The following is a 24896-nucleotide window of genomic DNA, read 5'->3' as shown; positions in this document are numbered from 1 at the left end:
TATATATATAGTAAATAAAATTGTATAAATAAATAATTCAAATTTCTATTTTAGATTGAATGTAAAATCATCATTAATTTGCCACATTAACTTTAATTTTAAAGTTTTATTTTAAAATTTCTATGTACGCGCACGCGCATTCAACACACGCACAATGCCATATGGCATATGGCATATATAAAAACAGTACTATACTCATAGTATAGTTTGTGATGTTATCAGATTTTATTTATATACACATTTAGTTATATACACATATATGTATTAGAATTTTATAATAAATAAAATGATATAATATATAATACAATGAGAATAAAATAATCATCGTATCGTGAAATAATAAATTATAACAATCTTATTATTTGTGCTTATCAATGGAATTTAGTTCTTAATTATATATCGATTAATTAATATTCTGGAATTAAATCAATTTGTCATTATATGAAAAATATATTTATAGATATAAAATTTAGATATAAAATATTATAATTTAAAACATTACAATATTCTAAATAGAACAATACAAGAAAAAAATATGAATATTAAATACATTTTCGTAAATACACACAAATTTGCTGAAATATAATTTTTTAAATAAACATTTTTGTGATTTTTTAATATTTTGTCAAGTTTTAATTAAAAATTTAATTAATGTAGATTTTACTTTCGTAATTAACTTTTTTATTTTTGATATTGATAATGGAAAAATTTTCTTAAAAAATTTGATCATTATATTTACTATATTAATGTTGTTTTTAAATATTTTTATAAATAAAATATAATGTTTGCTCCTTTTGCAGCACAATTTAAACAATATATTACAATATAATATTGAAACATATTTTAATTTCATTCTAGGTCAGATTAGAAGATGGAAAAGAGATTTTATATAAGAGATTCGTTTTGCATAAATCGTGGTCGATAAATCTGCTTGAAGGAGTGTTTCTGCGATCTAACACCAGTGGACAGCATCATACAGGCCACGCAATTTGAAGATGTTGGGTAAAATTTCAATGTCATCAAATCGTAAAATGTGTTCAGGTAAATTTTCTGTCACAATTTAAATTAATAGACTTTGTATGAGAAATACACATTAATTATTTATATAAAATTAATTATCTTCTTTGCAAAAATAATTGAAACAAAATTTTTCTTCAAATATTTATTTTTAAGAAAACTATGATGTAGTGTATTATTATAGTTGTATAGAGAGATAAATAATAAAATTTCTCAGAGTTTTCTGAAAGATTTTCATCGGGATATGGATTCACATTAGTATTATAGCGATTGTATTCATGAATCTATCGCAAAATTTTTGTCTATTGAAACATTTTATCTGTATATCATTATAGTTAATATCATTTTTTAAGATACATACGTGTATCTAATATAAATATACTTAGAGATACTGGCAATACATGATGTGGTTGCTTTATTGGTATATATAGGTCACGAGTAGATAAGCTGACACGAGTTTTGTAAAAAATGAATCACACCACTAGTTAGACCATGTTTCAATTAAAAGACTTTTATTAAAATTCTTATTTGGATCCTCAATTAACTGTTTGTACCTGCAAATGTATCAAATCTGTTTCTCATCCAAAATGCTCTTTAGGCGCACATCCCTTAAATATTTTTTTAAAAGAGACAATACACACGAAAAATTTTTTATATCTACCCATCAATTAATGAGATAAATTTTCTTAAATTGACATTTTTAATTTGCAACTGCTTATTTACAATTTCAAATCGGTTAAATCATCAATAAGAAATATAGTTATTATTTCAAGTGACGCTATTAGCAACTCTATTATCCATGAGTATTATATTTTACGCAATAGAAGTCGCGATTCGGATCAATGGTTCATTGAAGCCCGTCATTGACCTTCCCATTTATAGTATATATATATTCAAATTCGGCGATATGATCTCGAGATTTATTCAAGCTTCTCTTTGAAGCTTGTATTTAAATTAGACGATTACATTACTAAATATTTACATAGTTTTATGTCTCAGGTTTTTAATGTTAATTTGAAGAAAACTGTTATAATATAAAATGGATATCAGCGGTTATTTTGATTGCTATTTCCTAAACATTTATATCTATGGATTCTTCATGACTTTCTAAATATTTTATATTTGGCGCCCTAGGTGTGGATGCTGACGTCATACCTGTCAAAATGGGGATCTCGGTCAATCCGGCCAACGAATCCCTCGCCTCGACCGGGACGTTTCTGATCGATCCGCCGGCAGAAATGTTCTCTATCGAGCCGCCGGCAGGTAGGGATGCTATCGCGTGATGAAAATCAGCCGACAGTCGACGATGAACTTGCCCGCCCAGAACGCATGATCAGAGGGAGTGGTGACCTTCTGCGTCCTCAAAACGCCAGTCTATCACAAATCGCCGGGAAGTCTGCCTCGTTGCCAGCCGTCTGCCGTAGCTGTTGATTTCAGTCTTTCACGAAACTACCGTTGATCCTCCTGCTTTTACCAGGCAAACGAGACAAAGGTAATCGTCCAACCGTCCTCATAATTCCTTCTCACCGGTATTGATCTTCTTCCGTACGAATAGACTCCCTCTATTCCGGAACGGCCGGATTTTCGACGAGCGAGTCGCTCAAGGTCTTCGAATTTTTCGGAGGGGGAATTAATGGGCAACGTTTTGGCATTGTAGGTCTGTCTGAAGGACAGCCTCACGATGCTTTGTCCCTTCGCGTTGCGTGGGATAATATACGATATGTTTCTGTTATAACAATCTTGATTTTCAGATTATAGGGTATGTATCGTGTAGGTAGAGCAAATTAGTAAATGAAAAGATATCAAAAAATTTAGAACACTTTTTTTTTTATTTAGGATTATAATATTCTGATGCATTTTGGAGATTAAAAAAAAATGATAATAAATTTCTCTATATATTCCCATAATTTTCTCATCATACATATAACTCTTTAAGGATATTGATTTATCATGGTTTTATTTTTGTCTACATTTTATTAGATTATATTACACAAATACTCTACAAAGGTATAGCTATTAGTCATTATATAATATTAATTTGTACCACATATCTAACTTTTAAGGAAGATAAGAATTGGATTGCGCGTTGCAATAATGGCTGCAAATTCTCATTGGCTTTATTGGTAGTCAACAGGCTAATAGATGATAGGCATAAATTGAAAAAGTCGAGCTGAAGGTTGATTAAATATCGATCTCTTAATTTTGTCTGCAAAAGAAATAATCTCTTGATTATCATTCATGTATATAAAGTAAATCGTATGTGATATAAACGGCTAAGATCTCTCTTCTGAAAAAAAGTAAATAGTTTTTTTTCGAAAAAGATTATCATTCCTTGACATATATCGTGTGATTCAAGATTCTGTAGAATCTAGGGTCTTCATAGTGAGCATTTGGAGGTCGGGAACTGTATGATGCTCTCTAATTCCTGTTTTGATACACACGAAATTATCTCTTCTCACAGGAAGAAGGTCGGAGAAGAGAGAATGAAAAAAATGTACCTTATCGTCTGGAAAAGATTGAAATTAATAAAAGCGAGCCTATTTCTATTCGCTTTGATAAATCCTGACCTTCCTTTTTTCTCAAAAATTACTCAGCGTTATCGTTTCCCGAACCGATAGTATATCACTTCAATTGAAATTCATTTATTTAAATTCATAATTCCAACGATCGATTCGTTGTCAACGAATAGTAACGATACAATAATATCGAGGCTGATAGACATTATATACGCAATAGAAATAAGTCTACGTAATTTATAAATAAATTTTTAATGGGTTTCAAGGATTTTTTAGAAATTAATTCTTCATTATTTGTGAGAATTATTTTATATAAAAATATAAGCTCTTTTTCTCGTACATATATTATGTCACGGTTGTCGCGTCGTGACGATTGATACAGTGTATATAGATATACATTTTTGTTTTATCATAGTGAATGAAGTCATGCGTAGAAGGTCAAGCTCGAAACTGCGCTGCTATGCGCTATCAGCTGATTACTTGCTTGAGCACGTGCTTACGCATGCTCTGAACGGAATCAAGGTGAACAGAAAGAAGCCGTATGAGCGTTCGTCGACTATCAATCGTGTAAATATTGTAAGATGTATTGCCAGTTACTCAAAAATATTTTAAATAACTAGCAATATATATAATTAAAAATTTTTCCAATATTATCTTTCTCACGGAGGACAGAGAAAAATTGATTAATTAATCTGATATCCTCTAATGTTATAATAGTATGAAATTTCGGCGACATCAAATCGATATATTGTAATCGTAGTAGACGTTCCAGATTCTTTCTAGCTTTTCATTGCAAAAACTTAAACTTAAAGTGTACATGCAGAGGACATAATCGTAGACTTATTTCAATATTTTGCTATAATCCATGCGCTTTTGGAAAAATCATTTGAATAATTAATTTCTAAATGACGTAAAAACATATGCATCTAAATACTTGTCATGCATCCGGAATCATTCTTGGAAACGCTCAGGAGTCTTGTGATTAGAAGTCAGCTGTCGATTGTGTGCAATAGTTACGCGTGTACGTGATAAACATTTGTAAAACAAATAGAAGATGCTTTAGAATTTGAAGTACAATTTCTTCGAGAGGCTCTTCAAGTTCAAATTGGCACAATAGCAGAGTAAATTTTTTGCAATTTTATTCTCTAATGAAATACATTCCCATTTATATAATAAATTCTGCGATAAAACACACGTCTTCATCGAGACACCGTCATATTTCGTACTTATTCACATTACGCACCTTCCCAGAAAGATCCATCCGACCTGAATATAAATCCGAAACAATTTCACGCCATTTTCCGCCGATCGATGTCCCTGTTCCCGGTCCACGAGGGATTATTTCGAAAAGACGCGATGTCCATCCAGCGGATGTGATCCTATTTTCGGATCCCGGACAGCGCTGATAGAGCGCCGTTCGCGCGAGCCTTTCGTATGCACTGGGCATCGTCACCGATCGTCCGATGTGTCGCATCCTCGGTTTCCCACTCCGTCGGCATCTCCGGTCGTCGTCGACGACGCCATGCACCTCGTTGCGCCTCGTCGGCGACGCCGGGCGGCAGCCGCATTCGCGCGTGGCCCTTGCAGTCGGATGGAGTTTTCGCGACATCGTCATTACAAACGCATCGTCACTAATCTCCTTCTCTCGTTTTCTCTTTGCGCAGCCCGCCAAAATGGTCTGGATCACCGTCGACGATCAGGTATTACCGTCTCGTCGATCTCGCGACTGATATATCTCCTCCTTCGCTGAAGAGTGTGATTTGCAAGCGATGATAATTCATTGGGAGAGACCAATGTAATCTCGGTGAACACTAAGCCAATATGTTCTAAATATGTATCTGTAATGTTGGAAGAAAGACGACGACAATCGTACCAGGCATTTCCTGTATCAGCGAACGCGATGCGTTTGATTCACCGAAATTACAATGGTTTCGATATATATGTGTTTTTTTCTTTTGTTTTTGAAGGCTGCTTGAATTTTTGTTTTTCGTTTGCGCATGCACATACGCTATATGTACGGTTTTTGCAAATCCGCTCGCGTTTTTGTACATTCTTCTCTGCTTAAAACGCAACCCGGAAAATATAAAAAAAAATTATAATGTAATATGAATTATTAATATAAAGAAAGTGCGGGACCTACATTGTGTCTATTCATCATTGTTGTGATTTGTTAGATTTTTGACTTTAAATACGCGTATTAAACATAATAATCTCATGCGCGCGAATTGATCGACGACATTGATTTGATTAATTTTTTTTCATTCTAGTATAAGATATGACGTTGATATTACGTAGCATTCGAAGCGCGGAAATGTTATTGTGACTTTTCTAACTTTTCTGTGTTATTTCGTGTGCGATAACCTCGAGTTTTGTATTGAAAACACAAACTGCACCGTTTCTTCTTCCTTTCTTCTTCCTTCCGTAATATTGTCAATTTCTTAGTATTGTCGTTAAAAGATCCTTTAACTGTGTCTGTGAAGAAGTTCCTAAAATAATCTGTCTTTATATAGAGAAGGTAAGATTAGTCGGGATTGGTTGTAGGAGATACATCGCTTTAGTTTCTGCCGACAAAGATTTATCTCGAGAGATTTACAGACTCACTTCTCTTTTAAAGAATTTCTTGCTTATAGATGCCTAATAGTTTTTATTTCGGTGTGTAAAAGGTATATAGATTTGTTTTTATCTTGGTGTGAAAGATAGACGCATATATGTAGAATGTGCTTTTATTGATAAAAAGATACTTTTTGATGTAATATAATGTTACATAAATTGTACACTCTATCATTCTATTGCAACTCTAATCACACGATCTTATCTTATAATATTTTTTATTTTTATAATATTTTTTGACAATTATGATGACGATTATTATTTTCTCAATATTATTTGCATTTCCCTTATCGTTTTGTTAAATACATTACAGTGATACTGATATTGTGATCTCGTGGTGTACTAAATAATTGAAATATTTACTTGGATGTGATATTTTTTCTGACACATATAAAAGGTTTGCTAGATGTAACGTTATATGACGACATTATATGACGACGTTATATGAGTCAGAGTTTTGTGTTGCAATCGTAATTAAAGTCGTTTACAATGCAAGGCTTCGCACATTCTAGTGTACATTTGCGTGATATTAGAAACGATTTGAGCACCAGCAAACGCGACGTAGAATCGTGTCACCTTGCTAACAATAAGCGCCTGTTCGGTGTAAATGCGATAAAGAAATGAATAGAGTAGGTATGTATATATGTATATAAATTTGCCGTTTTTCTAACTTTTTTTTTTTTTTACTTGTTTGTCGGTACTTCGAGTTTTTTGAATAAATTAGACGAAAATGTGTCATTCACGTTGTCTTTATACGATAGAGATGATGATAAGACGTTTATAATGTAACACGATGCTATTCTTCGTAATGATCAGTCAACAAATAGAATTCATCCGCCTTTTATCTTAAACGCGATAGCGAAACTTATCTGCATTGTTAAACTTTGCAGATATTAAACCTTGATGCAACATTTCTCATATCTTCAAGATACATTCACGTTAGACAAACGAAAAATTTTTATTATCGATCATAAAGGGCAGCAATTACAATTTGTGCTTTAGGCGTCAAATGTGATTCTTCGAATCTGAATTTTTCCTAATTTAATTGAGATTCATATCAAGAATGAAAAAAATACAGATTGTAAATATAATTACATGCAAACTTAATTTGATTTTAATTTGAGCTCAAAGAATTGAAAGTTTATGGACTTACAATTAAATTCGTAATTATGAAATGTGAAAAAATCAAAAATATTAAACGTCTGCATTTAGCACAAAATAAAAATACGTCTACAAAATACGGCTGTTGCAACTTTAGCGTAAAGTCTCTTACAGTACATTCAATTATTTCATCTCGACGCGAAATACTTCTATTTTTGTCGATGCAATTCTATCTTCGCACAGCCAGAAACAGCGGCACTTATTCGTACTGAGAAATATATTTTCGCTGTACATTGTTTATTTGTGGAATGAAATAATCAAGAATAATGTTAACGCGATGATCATAAGAACGTTTTAAAGAATTAACGCTTCCAAACATTGGTTTTGTTTTCTTGACAGTGAATTCTTTTTATGCATGCGAAATTTATATAATTGATACATTAAAATTGTTCATATATATTGTTTCTCTTTATCTTAACATATGAATGTGTAAATTTAATTTATACGCTCTAATTCACACACACACAGTTGCCTATTCACAATCTACTACGTACAATTCGTATGTGGATAACGCATACTTAGTATGTATCTAGATTCAAAGCCTTGTAATTAAAGCCTAACCGATCTTTTATCTAATTTTTTTCAATTCGAGAGCTCTTTCTGATTTCTTTAAATTTTCGCAGATGGCCGGTAAGCCGAATAATCAGGCGTTATACGCTCAAAGTCAACTGGATCATATGTGCGCCCTGGACATCGACAGTCGAGTGTCCTTCGTCCGTTTATCCGGTATCATCTGCACGATTGGTCCCGCATCCCGATCAGTGGAGACCCTGGAGAAGATGATCGCGACGGGGATGAATATCGCCCGATTGAATTTCTCTCACGGATCCCACGAATATCACGCGGAAACTATCGCCAATGTTCGCCAGGCGCAAAAGAATCTGAGCGCCCAAGCCGGCATCAACATCCCCGTTGCTGTCGCTCTTGACACGAAGGGTCCCGAAATTCGTACCGGTCTCCTTGAAGGCGTACGTAATTGATTATGCTTATACATATATATATATATATTTAAAGACAGGAATTTAAATAATGAAAGTATAATATTTTCAACTTACTGTCTCGATAGGGCGGCTCAGCTGAAGTGGAATTAGTCAAGGGTCAGACTTTTAAACTGTCCACCGACAAGGCGTATATGGAGAAGGGAAATGCACAAGTTGTTTACGTTGATTACGAGAACATCTCGAAAGTGTTGAAAGTAGGGAATCGCGTGTTTGTGGATGACGGCTTGATCTCTCTCATCGTCTCTGCCGTTAGTAAGTTTCAAAAATTATTGCAATTTTATTTATCTTTTTTTGGGAGTGGCATATTTTTTAAATATCTAATTTAATTGAATAATTAAATCAATATTTAATTTAAAATATCTAAAACTTGTAGTTTTATAGAGCTACAAGTGATATTTCGCGACTTGATTGTTAAATATTTTGTATTTAAACATGCGGGTCATTTATTTTGGAAATATTATATTTGAACAAATTACGAATTCGGATGCGAATATAAAAATTGATACAGTGTATAAATTTCAACAAAATTTTGTTATTATGATAACATCAATCAATATTTAAATTCAGAATATAATATTCAAGTGCTATTTATTTATGAATTTTTAATGTATAAAATACATTGATCCTTTTAATTTCAAGCTACAATTTAAAAAATACTATTTTTATATAGTATATCGCGCCAATAAATATTAGTGCAATCTTGAGAGATATTAAAAAGAACTCCGTGTAATTTTTTTTATTCCTTAGGTCCCAATTTAATCTCGACCTCCGTTGAAAATGGCGGTACATTGGGTTCCCGCAAAGGTGTGAATTTGCCAGGAGTACCGGTGGATCTTCCAGCGGTGTCAGAGAAGGACAAATCCGATCTTCAATTCGGTGTCGATCAGGATGTCGACATGATATTTGCCTCCTTCATTCGAAACGCTGCCGCGTTAACCGAGATCCGTGGCATTCTCGGCGAGAAGGGCAAAAACATCAAGATCATATCGAAGATTGAGAATCAACAGGGTATGACGAATCTTGATGAGATTATCGACGCATCTGACGGTATAATGGTGGCGCGCGGTGATCTTGGAATAGAAATACCCCCGCAGAAGGTATTTCTAGCGCAGAAGTCTATGATCAGCAGATGCAATAAGGTCGGGAAGCCAGTGATTTGCGCGACGCAGATGCTGGAATCCATGGTGAAAAAACCACGCGCCACGAGAGCCGAAACGTCGGATGTTGCCAATGCTATTCTCGATGGTGCTGATTGCGTTATGTTATCAGGTAATTCATTTTAATATGTCGATATTCGAAAATTTAGGAGACAAAATAATACAAAACAAAGAGTGAAAAGAAATATTTTTAATGTTATTTATAATCTCTTTCTCGTATTTTACAGCCTTTTTCTCTGTAATTTCCATCTTTAAAGATAATGCTTATAAATCTTGCGATTACATTTTTAGGTGAAACCGCAAAGGGAGACTATCCCTTGGAATGTGTTCACACAATGGCCAACATTTGTAAAGAAGCGGAAGCCGCGATTTGGCAAACTCAAATCTTTCACGATTTGTCGAGCAAAGCTCTGCCACCTATTGACGCCACCCATGCTGTTGCCATTGCTTCCGTGGAAGCATCTGTTAAATGTTTGGCTAGTGCCATCATCGTTATCACGACATCCGGTCGATCCGCACATCTGATCTCGAAGTATAAACCCCGATGCCCCATCATTGCAGTTACTAGATTCCACCAGGTTGCTCGACAAGCGCATTTGTACCGCGGAATATTACCATTGTACTATGAAGGTATAGTATCATTATTTTATTTTATGGAGAGAAAGAGAGTTGGTTTATTTTATTATTATTATATAGAAGATGTAAATACTTTATTATGTGAATAGACTATATAAATTTTATGTTATACAGAAACACCAATTGCCGATTGGGTGAAAGACGTGGATGTACGTGTACAATACGGATTAAACTTTGGCAAAAGTCGTGGTTTCGTAAAAACTGGCGATGCGGTAATAGTCGTGACGGGATGGCGACAGGGCTCGGGCTTCACGAATACGCTTCGTGTCGTGTATGTAGAAAGAGAATTGATTAGAGAAGATCCTGCATGTGATATTTATAGTGATACCGATTCCTACGATGATCTATTTTGAATGTTGAACAAGACTCTTATCTTATCTCTTATCTTTTTATTATCCTTAATTTGTTCCGAATAATAATTATACAGAGAGAATGTATTTGTCAAATACTAACATTGTAGATTATGTAGAAGCGTATTATATATATAATGCAATTATATGCAAGGCTCCCCGTTTTCCCCGTTTAAGCTATAACATAAATATATTATATATTGCATGTACTTGATTTATGAACATACTTATTCGAGAATCGAGAAGATTCTAATATTGTCTGTTTCAGCATATTCTCTTCTTAAATACTTAATTTGCAAAATCAAGATTCAAGTACAGTTATTCCCGCTTAATATTCTTTTTTAATATTGCGATCATATTTTTGGCAATGAGACGATTAATTATTGATAATTAATTATTGATTAATTATTGATAATCAATTTTTCTTTTATTTTTAGGACTGTCGACTAAACTCACTATTGGACTGGCATAGGAAGCACGATCTTTATGGAGATGTAGATGTAATACATTAAAGATTATCGCGAACATGTACGTAATTATATATCATCCTGTCACAAGTTCCAGTAAATACAGTTATATGAGACTAATTTCATTAGTATAAACCCAGTATTATTTTATTGTTGAGAAATACACAAATGCACATAGAAAAACAAAAAATGCATATATAAAATGTATACAGATGCTGTTATGTAAGCGAAACAATGATCTACGTCATAATATAAAGAATAGACAAATAACTCTTGGATTAATAAAACAACTTGTCGAGTGTTAAATCTACGTGTTCCTGTATAGAAATAAATAAAGACATTTATTTTGCAGTAATGGATGTTAATTGTAAGTCGTAATATAAATCATATGAGTTAACATTCAAACATACATTGTGTCTTTATCTAAGATTAGTGTGAAAATAAAACCTTTAAATTTTCAAATACCCATTTATCCAAGTATAAAATATGATTTTCTGGTGGGTGCTGATTGTCCACCAGGTGTCTCGAACAGTGTGTACTGGTGATGACAATCGAATAAATTGATGAATTTAAACATATTTACAATATTAATTTCATCTATGAAAATTTTAATAGTTTCATATAATTCTATTTTGCATTATATGATACTACTAGAAACACAATACCTTTCAATAAAGCATAATTGACAGTACTTGGTACATACATACATTATTAATATAACATTTTAAGGGCCAGATTAAAGAATTATTTTTTGTACATATCAATTACAACTACCCAAAATATTTGCTTGGAATGATTCTCTGTACATTTTATGCACAATAAAAAGTTATATAATAATATTAGATGCATATATATATATATATATATATATATATATATATATATATATATATATATTATATATATATATGAAAAAGATATTGCTCAAATAAATTTATATTTGAAATGTAATAAAAGAACAGAACAAAACTAAGTATCAGCAGAATTTACTGAGTGAATACTTGTTCAATTATTATCTTTGACCATACATATGCATATATAGGAAAAAAATTCATAGTATGAAAAATACATTAATTACAACTTTTTCTTTAATGTTGCGCATTACTTTTTATTTATTATTTGTTTGGGCTTTTACAACATTATCGTTGGTAAAAGGAAATGCAGGGAAAGTAATAAATCCAATAAGACGTCTTTGTTTTGTCGTATCTACGTGAACAGACGGTATCAAGCTTGATAATATATCGTCAACATTATTATATGGATGTAAAACATCGTGCGGTCAGACATATTGCACCAGAAAAATAAGTGACATACAATCTGTGCTCTACTGTGCTCTATTTACAAAGAGACTGAAAATAGTAAGTATATAAATTCAAAATGGTCGAGATTTTCGGCACGACTATGAATCGTCGAATAAGAAAGATATAAGCTGAAACATTCAGTGACGCGTTAAAAACAGCGTATAATACAGAGGGATATAATTAATTTTTAAAATTAAATAATTTCAATTAAATTTAAGTAATATCGTTTAATTATATTAATGAATTTACGACTTTTCTGTTCAGTTTACTGTGCTCTACCCGCTCACGAGTGTTGACACAATCTTTACCGGACACCCTGTATATACTATATGTTATCACAGCATGATTAATATTGCAGCACAGAAATTATTGGTAAAATGCAGGAATTTGCAACGTCGCAAAACAGTTGATTTGATCTGGAAAAATATCCGATTGTGCCCGATACTCGATATATATATGTATTTTATACATAATAAAATGCCAGAGTGTGCATTTTATTGTATAATAATAAAAATGACTGTGTGCATGCGTGCATGTGTGTGTGTGTATGTACAAAATAGTGTAACAGCGAAAACAATTGCAGCCGATACTCGATATATATATAGTATGTATTATTGTATAATTAGCGATCAATTCATTTAACGAAAATGTCTATTTTACATATATTGCTGTATTCGATAGATTTAATGTACTTTTTAAGACTTTCTAACGCGCTATTTTTGTTTCTAAATATAAATTTATTTTATTATTTGATGGAACACCAACAATAAAACGCAAAATGTAAAAGAATTATGTATACCGTTGTATGTATATATGTACAAAAGAATCGATAATAATCTGGAAAACATATTTTGTAATTTTTAATAATCTAATAAACTGCATTAATAAAATACAAAATGCAAATGTCTTTTTATTGACAACATACCAATCCATTCCCTCACATCTTATCGTGCCACACACGCCTCTTTGTTAATTCTATAATTTTCTTGATACGTTTTTGTCAATTTTTTATTCTTGGAATTTTTGAAATGGCATTTCTTGGAATTAAGTATCAGGAGAATATAATCAGCAAAGAGGTGGCACAAATCACAGTTTCTCTCAAGAAATGCGAAAAATTAAACTTTCAAAATCCGCAAAAGTATCAGGAGAACATGATAAGCAAAGAGATCGTACGAAGTTAAATTACAGAAAGCGGAAAGTTTAAAGCTTCGAAATTCGCACAAGTATCAGGAGAACATGATAAGCAAAGAGATCGTACGAAGTTAAATTACAGAAAGCGGAAAGTTTAAAGCTTCGAAATTCGCACAAGTATCAGGAGAACATGATAAGCAAAGAGATCGTACGAAGTTAAATTACAGAAAGCGGAAAGTTTAAAGCTTCGAAATTCGCACAAGTATCAGGAGAACATGATAAGCAAAGAGATCGTACGAAGTTAAATTACAGAAAGCGGAAAGTTTAAAGCTTCGAAATTCGCACAAGTATCAGGAGAACATGATAAGCAAAGAGATCGTACGAAGTTAAATTACAGAAAGCGGAAAGTTTAAAGCTTCGAAATTCGCACAAGTATCAGGAGAACATGATAAGCAAAGAGATCGTACGAAGTTAAATTACAGAAAGCGGAAAGTTTAAAGCTTCGAAATTCGCACAAGTATCAGGAGAACATGATAAGCAAAGAGATCGTACGAAGTTAAATTACAGAAAGCGGAAAGTTTAAAGCTTCGAAATTCGCACAAGTATCAGGAGAACATGATAAGCAAAGAGATCGTACGAAGTTAAATTACAGAAAGCGGAAAGTTTAAAGCTTCGAAATTCGCACAAGTATCAGGAGAACATGATAAGCAAAGAGGTCGCACAAAGTTAAGTTACAGAAAGCGGAAAATTCAAAGCTTCAAAATCCGCAAAAACATTAGGATTTTTTTTTTGTTTTTGTTTTGCGAAGGAAGAGAAAAATGCATTATGCATTCCCACCGGCCGGTCCGGTGGGATATGCGGGACTCGCACCCGCTAAAAAACTCTCCCTGCAGGGCCAACCTTTGGCCCCGCCGATACACAAATTAAAATTCTGAGATTTCAGGAACATGATAGGCAAGAAAGATAATACAAATAAGAACTTCAAATTTGAAATTTTAAAAACTTCAACTTTATTTTTTTTTCTCATTTATAGTATGAAAATTAGTATCTAAAACTTAATTGTTCTTACAACTTATCTCTCAATTTTCGCAAATGATCACTGTACAACTTACACATACAATACACTTGCGCTTATCGCGCAAGCGAGCGGAACTCATTACTTAATTATGATAATAATGACGCGCGAGATACATAGTTGTTTATTTATCGATGTGATAAAACTGAAAATCACGCTCTTATGCAAGCCTTAGCAATAAACTTGCTAGCACGCATGATCAGAACCGCTGCGGTGACCTTCCGCGTCCTCAAAACCAGTTTATCACAGATTGCCAGGGAGTTTGCCTCGTTGTCAGTCGCTTGCCAATGCTGATTTTCTGTTCACGGAATTGCCGTTGATTTTCTTGCTTTTATTAAGCAAACGAGACAAAGGTAATTGTTCATTTATCTTTATAATTCTTTCTCAACAGTATCGATTTTTTTCTACGCGGTTCTCTCTATTTTGGAACAGCCGGATTTTTAACAAGCGGGATGCAAAAGGTTCAGGTTTTCGAATTTTCGGAGATATATTGGACGATATTTTGCTATGTAGGCCTGAAGGAATAGCTTTACGATGCTATCCCTTCTCGTTTTACATGTATGGAATTTATCGATATGTTTTTCTGTTAACAATCTTGATCTTCAGATTATAGTGTATATCATATGTAAATATAGCAAATTAATAAATGAAAAGTTTAGAATACTTTATATTTAAAATTATAATATTCTCTCTGATGCATTTTGAAGATTAAAATAATGTTTCTCTGTACATTTCTATAATTTTCTTGTCGTCCTTATAATACATGTATATATATTAAGGATATCGAGAGAGATTTATTTTTCTCTTTCTCTCAAACCTTTTATTTTATACACTTTATATTATACAAATACTCTACAAAGATATAGCTTTATTAGCTATTTTATATAATATTGATCTATATCACATATAACATTTTTTAAAGAGATAAGAATTAGATTACACGTAAATGATGACTGAAAATTCTCTTTGGCTTTATTGGTAGTCAACAGATTGATAGGTATAAATTGAAATAATCAAACCACAAATTGTAACACGTATCAAGTTGATTACTTGCGTAAGCCACATGCTCAAACTCATGCTCTGAATGGAATTAAGATGAACAGAACGATCGACTAACAATCGTATTAATATTGTAAAATGTATTGCTAGTTATTCAAGATGTCTTAAATAATTAGCAATATATAAATTAAAGATTGTCCAATATTATCTTTCTCACGGAAGACAGAGAAAAATTAATTAATTAATCTAATATCGTCTCAGCTATCGATTGGAATAGTTCTTTTCTTTTTTTACGCAGCCTGCCAAAATGATCTGGATCACCATCGATCATCAACGATCAGGTATATCGTCTCATCGTACAATCGCGGTCATTTTTCCGCTTTTCATTTTTCGGTACGAAAATGCATTCCAATATACATCTGTAGAACATTTATTTATACATTTTTTATATCTGCAAGCACGATGTATTTAATCGAAATTACAATGGTTTCGAAATCTGATTTTTTTGTTGTTTCTATGACTTACAGTGCATTTAATTAATTATTCTATCGCCACATAATGCTTCTATTTTTCTCGATACATTTTTATGTTTCTGCAGCCAAAAACAGCGGCACTTAATAAGAAAATATATTTTTGCGATGTATTGTATATCTGATTCGTTGGATGGAATGATCAAGAATAATTAACGCTATATTCGTTTTATTTTGTTGGCAGCGAATTTTTGTTGTGCATGTAAAATTTATAATTGACATTTTAAAATTGTTAATATATGTCGTTTCTTTTTATTTTAACGTGTGAAAGTAAATTTAATTTATACGCTCTATTTATACGTTCACATAGTTGCACATTTACTTACAATCTACGTACGATTCGCATGTGAATGATTCATGCTTATTATTAGTATGTATTTAGATCCAAAATCTTGTAATTAAAGCCTGATGGATTAACTGTCTAATCTATCTTTTTCAATTTGAGAGCTGCTGATTTTTTAAACTTTCGCAGATGGCCGGCAAGCCGAATACTTCGGCATTATACGCCCAAAGTCAACTGGATCACATGTGCGCCCTGGACATGAACAGTCAAGTGTCCTTCATTCGTTTATCCGGCATCATCTGCACGATCGGTCCCGCGTCACGATCCGTGGAAATCCTGGAGGAGATGATCGAGACGGGGATGAATATCGTTCGGTTGAACTTTTCTCATGGATCCCACGAATATCATGCAAAGACCATCGCCAACGTTCGCCAGGCGCAAAAGAATCTGACCGCTCGTGCCGGTATTTACATCCCCGTGGCCATCGCCATCGATACAACGGGGTCCGAAATCCGTACCGGTCTCCTTGAAGGCGTACGTGATTGATTATATTTATATATACTTAATTAAATGACGCGAAAGTAGTACTTTAAAAAATCTTACTATCACGATAGGGCGACTCGGCCGAAGTGGAATTAGTTAAGGGTCAGACTTTTAAATTCTCCACTGACGAGGCGTACATGAAGAAAGGAAATGCTCAAGTTGTTTATATTAGTTACAAGAATATCTCTAAGGTGTTGAAGGTAGGAACACGCATGTTTGTGGATGATGGCTTGATCTCTCTTATCGTCTCTGCCGTCAGTAAGTTTAAAAAATCATAGCAATTTTCTTGTATCTTCTTTTTTGGAAATCGCATATTTCTTAAGTTCTAAATATATAAAAATTTTAGTTCTATGGAGCAACAAATGATATTTTGCGGTTTGAATGTGGAAGACTAAAGTTTGTATTTAAACGTGTGAGTTATTTTTCTTTCCAAATTAATATATTTTAATAAATTTGTGATATTACAAATTTAAATAAATACGAATATAAAAATTGATATAGTATATATTTTAACAAAGTTTGGGAATTATTATATATCACTTAAAGAACGTAAAATATTTGAGTGCTTTTTATTCATGTATTTTTAAAGCATAAAATAGATCGATATTTTTTTGGGTTTCAAACTATACACAATTTTAATATGCTATTTTTTAAATATAATAAATATTAATGCAATCTTGAAAGATATTACACCAAGAATATTCGCGTAATTTCTTTTGCTTCTTAGGTCCTAATCTAATCACAACCATCGTTGAATACGGTGGTATGTTGGGTTCTCGCAAAGGTGTAAATTTGCCGGGAGTAGCGGTGGATCTCCCAACAGTGTCGGAGAAGGACAAATCCGATCTACAATTCAGTATCGATCAGGAAATCGATATGATATTTGTCTCCTTCACCCGAAACGCTGCCGCGATAACCGAGATCCGTAGTATCCTCGGCGAGAAGGGCAAAAATATCAAGATCATATCGAAGATCGAGAACCAACAGGGTAGGACGAATCTCGAAGAGATCATCGACGTGTCTGACGGTATAATGGTGGAGCGTGGTGATCTGGGGGTAGAAATACCCCCGGAGAAGGTATTTCTAGCGCAAAAGTCTATGATCAGTAAATGCAACAAGGTCGGGAAGCCGGTGATTTGCGCCACGCAGATGCTGGAATCCATGGTGAAAAAACCACGCGCCACGAGAGCCGAAACGTCAGATGTTGCCAACGCTATTCTCGACGGTGCTGATTGCGTTATGCTATCAGGTAATTCATTTTGATATGTCGATATTCGAAAATTTAGGAGACAAAATAATATAAAACAAAGAGTGAGGAGAAATATTTTTAATGTTATTTATAATCTCTTTCTCGTATTTTACAGCCATTTTCTCTGTAATTTTCATTTTTAAAAATAATGCTTATTAATCTTGCGACTGCATTTTTAGGTGAAACTGCAAAGGGAGACTATCCCTTGGAGTGTGTTCGCACAATGGCAAATATTTGTAAAGAAGCGGAAGCCGCGATTTGGCAAAATCAAATCTTTCACGATCTATTGAGCAAAGTTATACCGCCTATCGACGCCACCCACGCGATCGCTATTGCCTCCGTGGAAGTGTCCGTTAAATGTTTGGCTAGTGCTATCATCGTTATCACGACATCTGGTCGATCGGCACATTTGATCTCGAAGTATAGACCTCACTGCCCCATTATTGCGGTTACCAGGTTCCCTCAGATGGCTCGACAAATGCATCTGTACCGCGGAATATTGCCATTGTACTATGAAGGTATAATATCGATAACAAACTAATTATTAAATGTTCTTTTAATGTTATATAAAAGAAAATAAAATTTAAATGTATTTCCTATAGTATTTATATATGTTTTAAAAAGATAATTTGATTTTATATCGAGAAAAGGATCAGTTTATTTTATTGTTATTATAATGTAGTACACTTTTATGTGTGTGAATATATTATATAAATTTTTGTTATACAGGAACGTCGTTAACAGACTGGGTGAAGGATGTGGACATCCGTGTACAATACGGTTTGAATTTTGGCAAATATCGTGGTTTCGTAAAAACTGGTGATTCGGTTATAGTCGTAACGGGATGGCAGCAGGGTTCGGGGTTCACAAATACACTTCGCATCTTGTACGTAGAACGAGAATCGTGATTTTCTTAATCTTCTAATTAATCGCAAATGCAGGATCTTCTTTGATCCTGAAAACACTTATCTCATTCTCTCTTTTATCATTTTTGATTTGTTTCGAATAATAATTATACAGAATATATTTGTCAAGCACTAACACATTGCAGATCCATATATTTACAATAATCATAGGTAAATTACTTGAAGTACTTTAATGCAATTATATAGCAAGATTTCTGTATATGCTACAACATGTTTTATACGAAGTACCTCTAGAACACGCTAATAAAGTATTGTACGGAGGTTGTGAGACATCCTGTATATATAATATATATATAGTATTTTGAATCATAAATATATACATCTCTTTATAAAAAGCGAGATGATTCTAATATTATTATATTTTCTATGTTTTAACATAAATATTTAATTTGTGAAACCAAGATTCAAGTATATTCTCGCTTAATATTACAATTATATTTTTGGCGATAAAATAATCAATTATTTATGTTAATCAATTTTTCTTTTATTTTTAGAACTGTCGACTAAATTCGCACTATTTGACTGGTATAGGAGGCATGATTTTTATGGAGATATAAATGTAATGTGAAAAACCATGAATATGTACGTAATTGTATATTATCCTGTCACTTTTTATATCAGTAAATACAGTTATAAGAGACTAATTTTATTAGTATGAACCCAGTATTATTTTATTATTGAGAAATACATAAATGCATATTAAGAAACAAAAGATGCATACATAAAGATGTATACAGATGCTGTTACGTACGCGACTTGTAAGCGACACAATAATCTATCTCATAATATAAGGAAGAGACAAGTAACTATTAGATCATCAAATTAAAACAACTTGTCATGCGTTAAATCTTCGTGTTTCTATGTAGAAATAAAAACGTTTATTTTGTAGTACTGTTAATTATAAGTCGTAATATCAATTATATATCATATATATCAATATATATACGATATTATATATCAATATACGAGTTTATAATATACATACATACGTCGTGTCTTTATCCAGCATTAATATGAATAAAATTCTTAAAATTAAAATAAAAAACCATTTCCCCAGTGTCAAATATTTTATCACAGATTGTGATAAATTGATAAAGTATAAAATATGATCTTTTTCCTAGTGAATGAGCTGTCGCAAACATTATGTATTAGTGAAAATAATCAAATAGACTGGTAAATTTTTAAATATATATTTGTAATATTAATGTTAGCTATGAAAATCTCTCTCTCTCTCTCTCTCTCTCTCTCTCCTGCGCGAGGCATGAGAGAATATTCGACTTACATTTTCCCCTGGGAAAACTAGTCTCGCTTTCTTTCTTTCTTTTAGCTTTTGTTGAAATCTGCAAGACGCTCTCGCCATAGCTTTCGACTTGAAAGCATCGTTTAATTATTCAATTACGCATGCTCAGTCATGCGTGAGCGGCTGCAATACATTAGTTGGGAGCCTCGCAACGATCACGGGAAATGTTACATATATATATATAAAAGGAACATTGCTCAGATAATGTTAATTTTTAATTATATTTAGGAATCAAATGTGAGAAAGGTATAGAACAAAACTAAGTGTCAGCACATTTGTTATTAATATTTTGTTCGATCATTATCTTTAACTATATGTGCGCACATACCAAAAAAAAATCATAATTCTTATGTTTTTAAAAATAGTTGTATAACAAAATACATTAATTACAACCTTTTCTGTAATATAGCGAATTACTTTTTATCATTTGTTTAAGCTTTTACAACATTATTATTAATGAAAAATAAATTCAAAGAAAATAATAAATCCAATAAGACGTCCTTTCTTTGTCATACTTACGCTAACAAGTGATATCATGGACATTATTATGATGGGCGCAAATATGGTGCGCTCAAACATGTCGTATAAATGGCATGCAATCACTGTGCTATATTTATAGAAAACTGGAAATAGGATGTATAGATTCAAAACGTTCAAGACAAGAGAATGGATCAGCGAACAACGAAGAAATAATCTGGAATATTCCGTAGTGCGTTAAAACTAGTACAGGATATTAGTATATATAATACAGGGATATATGTATAATTGACCTATAAATTTTTTAATATTTTACTATTTAATATTTCCAATTAAATTTAAGTAATATTTTTAATTTTAACTGCTAGAGAACTTTTGATTATAATAAATAAAATAGATTAATTCTCAGCTTTCACGATTATATATTTAAGTAATATATTATTAAATTCTATTGTGTTGGTGAATTTAATGATATTACATGATTTGCAAATTTTTATCAGCAGATTAAAATGCTGTAATTTAAATTTGAAAGCTTAATTGATACAAATATTTTTAAATTGCTTAAAATTTATAACATATATTATTTTAACTTTGATAATAAAAGAAAGAAATCTGTGTATGCATATATACACAATATATAAAAGAAAACTCGATTAATATACACCTACACGCACACACATACAAAAATTTTTTATATATGTCATTTTTTAAATGTGACTGCTTCGAATGAAAGAGAAATGGGGATAAATCACAAATACTAAAACTGTGAGCGAAGATTCGCGTGTCTCTAACAAACATCATGGCATTGCCATGATCAACAAATGCCAATGTGAGATGTGAGATGAGGCTTATGTCAAGCTAGCTTTGAATCTCGAGCATGATTTTGTCATCGCGAATTACGCACGCGATATCAAAATCGTTCGTGCTGTGAAACGTCATGCGAATCGGTAACAAGATGCGATCTTCACAATCGCATACGTGCCTCGACGGAATGTATGTCCTTTGTAACGCGATTTGGCCTCCACAAAGCCGTAAATCCTACATTCTGCGAAAGCCTCCACGGTGACGAGGTTTCGAAAATTTCGGTAAAATCCCGAAAATCGCCGACAGTATCATATGATGCGATATAAAACAAAACGCGTGGGAAGAGAAAAAATATAATAAAACTATCACACTTTTTTTTAAATCTCAGTTTTCAGCTCCGTCAAAAATGATTGATATAACTCGATAATTCGATAATTCAATCATATTAAGAATTTTGTATTTTTTTTGTATTTTTTGGACAGTAACGAAATGAGGATACATTAATGTTGTACGTGCATAAGTTTGAATAAATCCAATTTTTCTGCCTCAACGATTTCTCTATGACCCATATACATTCAAAACATTCTTTTTTTTTAAATTGAAAAAAGTTTTAACAATAGGTTTAATTCTGAAAGAAATAAAATTAGAAATAATAATTAGAAATAAAAAACAAATTTCGAAAGAAATAAAACTTTGTGTCGCTTTATATAATTATATCGTAATTAACACCGAGTAGTATTAGCCTGGAAATTTCTTGCCATCTATTTGAGAATTGAAATCGTCCGTTGAGAGAGAGATCTTGTCTTATATAACGTAGAGAGACTCTGTCTTATATAACACAATTTAATAAAAAAAGAAAAAAAAATAATTATCACTCAATGTAGCTTTTTGATATTTACAAGACGATTTTGAATGTAAAGATATTCTATCATGTTAGAATTTTAAGAAATTTAATGTTAGGATTGTAAAAAGAACTGTTTTGATTAATTATATTTGATAAAATGCGATACCAAAATTTTATTTCGTCAAAAAAATTAAATATATTGTTAAAACTTTTTTTCAATCTTCAGAAGAAGAATTTATTATAAAGATTAATCTTCGAGCATAAAATCTCTATCCATTTACGCGAGTATTCGATTATATCCGAATATATATTTTCGCGGAGAACGATAGATAGATTGTCAAGCCGAGCACTCGGTGTGTTGGAAGAGTCTTTCATCAACGAATGTAAACGTGTTAACGCACGTATCGAGGGGACATTTACAGCTGCACACGGATGTACAGCATAAGGCGGAAGAGACACGGAGACCATTCTGTTCATTGTCGCGGTGTGTTTTATCACTCAGTGATTAGGCGACGAATGTGGGAAAAGTTTGCAGAATGCACGATAAAGTCGATCACGCGTGAAGAGAATGCGATTCCCGCCCTCGATTCATCGGCCCGCGCCTTATCAGCGCGTCGACGAATCGACCTTTCGACGAATCGACCCTTTCGACGAGGGGCGCAAAATTTCGCTCTCTCTCTCTCTCCTCTCGCTTTTTCACATCTCGCTCGCTCTGGCATCACGCGGTTTCTAACAACCTTCGTTCCGACCGACGCATGAACGAGCAATTTCATGAACAAGCAAGACTCGTCCCACGTGACCTTTCGCAAAAGTGAAATTCCACGGTGCGAACGAATATCGACGCGAATTAATGCGAAACAATAGATTTGCAGTCACCACCAGGAAAACGACTAAAAATTCGGCGATATTTCGAAGCATCAAAATTTTCTAATCATAACCAGTCGCATACATGTGTGTTTTGAAGCAAACATAAATTAACCAGCACACAATTTTATCTATGAATAATATTTACTTAAAACTAAACATTATTTATCGATCAAATATCATAACTTTATAATATGAATTTATTGTCATTATTTATTTATTATTTTCCAGGCATGGGATCAATTTTTGGCAAATAAAATATATGAAAACTTATTAATTTTTTAGAACTCATAGATTTTCACAAATAATAGCAATGACAACGAAAAATCTTATAACTTTCTCTCTCTCTCTCTCTATTTCTTTCATATTTTTAAGATCATACAATTGTATTATTTGATTAAGAACAGAGAGATATCTAATTTCACACTATATCTTATATATCATCGTTTTTTTTACGTCACAGAAAGTAGTTTCTACACAACTTTTTTCATTACTTTGCATTACTTTTTCTTCGAACTTGTATTTTCAATGAAATAATACCATAGAAATAAAATGCAATAAAATACGCATTAAAAAAAAATGTTTTATGAAATAAAACGTCCAAGATGATTTGAATATTTTAATAGATATCTCTCGTGTAATTTGAGATGAAAAAAGTGACGATATCTCGCCACTCCATCTATTCCGGGCACTTTCGATATCATACATGAGATCAATTAATGTCCCCATTAGCGACAGATATGTTTATTTAGACATTAGCGGCGGAGGCGATCGAGTGGATAGTGACGCTTGATCCCCTATATATATATATGTAATTATTCTCGTATAATAGCGTAATGTCATAATGTTCAATCGCACGTATTTTGTGTCTCTTAGTTCTACCCACTCTCGCATTCAAATAATTCCGAGGTCAAAATGCGTCCGAGACTTTAATTAGCAAAAATAATTAGTAAAATTAAATATAGTAAGTTTAATTAGTAAAGCAGTACGATATACAAATATTCATGCAATAAATTCGAGATTTCGCTTAAAAATATGTCGGCCGTAACAAGCTTTTCGTATTTACTGCATGTAAATTTGAGATTGTCGTATTTTATTTTTTAACGAGGAATAGTATTTTAATGACTTTTTAAATGTGTTATGGGATACATGAAAGACCAGGAGTCATATAACAATTTTTTAAAAATGCAACGATTAATTTGTTATGAAATCCTGATGATTAAAATGTCTACATCTCCAGAGAGAGAGAGAGAGAGAGAGAGAGAGAGAAAGAGAGGAAAAAACTCGACGAAGAAATGTAACTTTATACTACTTATGGCAAACGAACGGGAGCCAAATATATGAATTTTTAGATTCACGCCTTTGCGTGTCTTATTTAAATTGCATAGGGTTACAGGGAGTTGGACGGATAAATTTTTGATTAAGTCAAAGTTGAACCAACTATTCCTGTCGCAAATTCACGATGCTGTTGCGACGGACGGGAATGAAGAAAGTTCCCGGCGCGGCTTGGATGCACTTTAAACAGTTTAAGAGGTAGTTGAATATTGTCAGAAGGCCGAGTAATATTTGCATTTTCGCATTACGATCGTTCGCCACAACAAATGCGAGAGCACTCTCTCTCTCTCTCTCTCTCTCTCTCTCTCTCTCTCCCTTTT

The 24896-nt window shown here is 32.7% G+C and overlaps 5 protein-coding genes across 9 annotated transcripts in view; 3 read left to right on the top strand and 2 right to left on the bottom strand.

Annotated features, from left to right (window-relative positions):
* LOC115243966 overlaps window positions 1-1913 on the top strand; it is an 11839-nt gene extending 9926 nt beyond the window's left edge. The window contains exon 8 of the mRNA XM_029821299.1: window positions 1900-1913. The gene's annotated coding sequence lies outside the window, so the exon portion shown is untranslated. The remainder of the gene's footprint in view (window positions 1-1899) is intronic.
* The window catches only part of LOC115243965 (probable phosphoserine aminotransferase), a 6794-nt gene extending 4504 nt beyond the window's left edge, over window positions 1-2290 (bottom strand). The window contains exon 1 of the mRNA XM_029821296.1: window positions 2173-2290. The gene's annotated coding sequence lies outside the window, so the exon portion shown is untranslated. The remainder of the gene's footprint in view (window positions 1-2172) is intronic.
* Window positions 2291-2369: 79 nt separating this feature from the next.
* Window positions 2370-11377, top strand: LOC115243962 (pyruvate kinase-like). 2 transcript variants are annotated; one of them, XM_029821292.1, is made up of 8 exons: window positions 2370-2509; window positions 5198-5233; window positions 7928-8272; window positions 8371-8557; window positions 9053-9574; window positions 9754-10092; window positions 10213-10369; window positions 10886-11377. In XM_029821292.1, exons 2-8 carry the CDS (start codon window positions 5207-5209, stop codon window positions 10896-10898), a joined length of 1590 nt encoding a protein of 529 aa, XP_029677152.1. In that variant the 5' UTR covers window positions 2370-2509; window positions 5198-5206; the 3' UTR covers window positions 10899-11377. The 2 variants fall into 2 exon arrangements, with proteins under 2 accessions (XP_029677152.1, XP_029677153.1); XM_029821293.1 differs by lacking the exon at window positions 5198-5233 and having other exon boundaries at window positions 2384-2509.
* LOC115243968 lies at window positions 2956-5191 on the bottom strand. Of its 3 annotated transcripts, none has more exons than XR_003885286.1 (2): window positions 4468-5191; window positions 2956-3223 (listed from the first exon to the last, which is right to left on the bottom strand). XR_003885286.1 is itself a non-coding variant. In XM_029821302.1 (2 exons), exons 1-2 carry the CDS (start codon window positions 5146-5148, stop codon window positions 3041-3043), a joined length of 555 nt encoding a protein of 184 aa, XP_029677162.1. In that variant the 5' UTR covers window positions 5149-5191; the 3' UTR covers window positions 2956-3040. The 3 variants fall into 3 exon arrangements, 1 of the variants encoding a protein (XP_029677162.1); XM_029821302.1 differs by having other exon boundaries at window positions 4777-5191; XR_003885287.1 differs by lacking the exon at window positions 2956-3223 and having other exon boundaries at window positions 4120-4678; window positions 4777-5191.
* A 3087-nt stretch (window positions 11378-14464) lies between the features above and the next one.
* On the top strand, window positions 14465-19592 carry LOC115243963 (pyruvate kinase-like). Of its 2 annotated transcripts, XM_029821295.1 has the most exons (8): window positions 14465-14775; window positions 15720-15762; window positions 16424-16768; window positions 16849-17035; window positions 17505-18026; window positions 18206-18544; window positions 18756-18912; window positions 19447-19592. In XM_029821295.1, the coding sequence occupies exons 3-8, from the start codon at window positions 16424-16426 to the stop codon at window positions 19457-19459; spliced, it is 1563 nt and encodes a 520-aa protein (XP_029677155.1). In that variant the 5' UTR covers window positions 14465-14775; window positions 15720-15762; the 3' UTR covers window positions 19460-19592. The 2 variants fall into 2 exon arrangements, with proteins under 2 accessions (XP_029677155.1, XP_029677154.1); XM_029821294.1 differs by lacking the exon at window positions 15720-15762 and having other exon boundaries at window positions 14466-14775.
* The last annotated feature ends 5304 nt before the right edge of the window (window positions 19593-24896 follow it).

The sequence above is a fragment of the Formica exsecta genome, unplaced genomic scaffold (assembly GCF_003651465.1).
Source record: "Formica exsecta isolate Colony F162 unplaced genomic scaffold, ASM365146v1 scaffold768, whole genome shotgun sequence".
NCBI lineage: Eukaryota > Metazoa > Arthropoda > Insecta > Hymenoptera > Formicidae > Formica > Formica exsecta.
This window is presented reverse-complemented; position numbering and strand designations above follow the sequence as displayed.